This window comes from Charadrius vociferus, unplaced genomic scaffold (genome assembly GCF_000708025.1).
Source record: "Charadrius vociferus isolate BGI_N301 unplaced genomic scaffold, ASM70802v2 scaffold88, whole genome shotgun sequence".
NCBI classification, from domain to species: Eukaryota; Metazoa; Chordata; class Aves; order Charadriiformes; family Charadriidae; genus Charadrius; species Charadrius vociferus.
In genome coordinates this window covers 575,460-576,435 of record NW_009649619.1, presented here as the reverse complement: position 1 = coordinate 576,435, position 976 = coordinate 575,460, and the positions used below count along the sequence as shown (strand labels likewise).

Here is a 976-nt window from a genome sequence, read left to right as displayed (position 1 = left end):
CCCCCTCCCCGAGGGCGGAGGCAAGGAGCAGGCAGCAACCGCCCGCCCCGACCATGGCTCTAGCGCCCGCCTCAGCCAGCTCCGCCTCTGCACTCCTGTGCTACCGCCCCCTCCCTGCTCCCAGGGACTACAACTCCCAGCACGCCTTGCGCCAGCGCGCTAGCGTCCCCCCGGCGCACACCGCGCTCTGCCTGCTGGGATATGTAGTGCGTTAGACCTTTCCCGCCCTCCCCCCGGGCTCATCCCGAAGCGGGAGGGGAGGAGAGCGGCAACTCTCGCGATAGCCGGGGGGCGCTCTCGCGAGAGGTGCGAGGCTGCCGGCACGCGTGTGGTACCGCTGGGGCACGCCGGTTTGAGGGGACGCTGTTACCGCTGAGCTCCCTCCCCTGCTCCGCTCCGCGCCCCCCGCCGGCTCTCACGGCGTCTGGGAGGAGGGTCGGAGGGCAGCGGTCAGGCCCGAGGGGCAGTACGGGGTGGAGGTTTGCCCCCTCCGGGAGCCATTTTGTTCGGCTTCTGTGCATCTACAGCCCTGTCGTCCACTGTCGTCGTCCCCCCCCCTCGGCTGAGTGAGTACTGAGCCTCTCCTTCCCCTCACGCGTCCGCGCAGGCAGCCAAACCAAAAATGGGGAAGGCAACGAAGCGGAAGCGAAAGGTCTCAGCGCCCTCCGCAGCCAAGGGCCCCGTGAAGTCAGCTATGGCCATGGTCAAGAGCAACCCCTTTGAGGTAAAGGTCAACAGGCAGAAGTTTAACATCCTCGGGAGGAAGACCAAGAATGATGTGGGGCTGCCCGGTGTCTCACGGTCCAAGGCCATCAAGAAGGTAAGAGGAGATCAAAAGTTGGGAGGAAGGATGGCATCTGTGGATGTAGTTTTGTTGGAGAGATGATAAGCCTGGAGCCATCCCAGGTGAGATAAGAGACTGCCTCCACTGTGCACCGGAGGAGCGGCTGGGGGCCCCCCCCTGCTCCCATGTAGG

At 65.4% G+C, this 976-nt stretch overlaps 1 protein-coding gene across 1 annotated transcript in view; it reads left to right on the top strand.

The window, feature by feature from the left end:
- The first annotated feature begins 564 nt into the window (after positions 1-564).
- Positions 565-976, top strand: part of NOP14 (NOP14 nucleolar protein) — a 24,622-nt gene continuing 24,210 nt past the window's right edge. Inside the window, exon 1 of the mRNA XM_009890514.1 lies at positions 565-820. Within this exon, the coding sequence (XP_009888816.1) occupies positions 623-820 (198 nt within the window). The 5' untranslated portion in view covers positions 565-622. The remainder of the gene's footprint in view (positions 821-976) is intronic.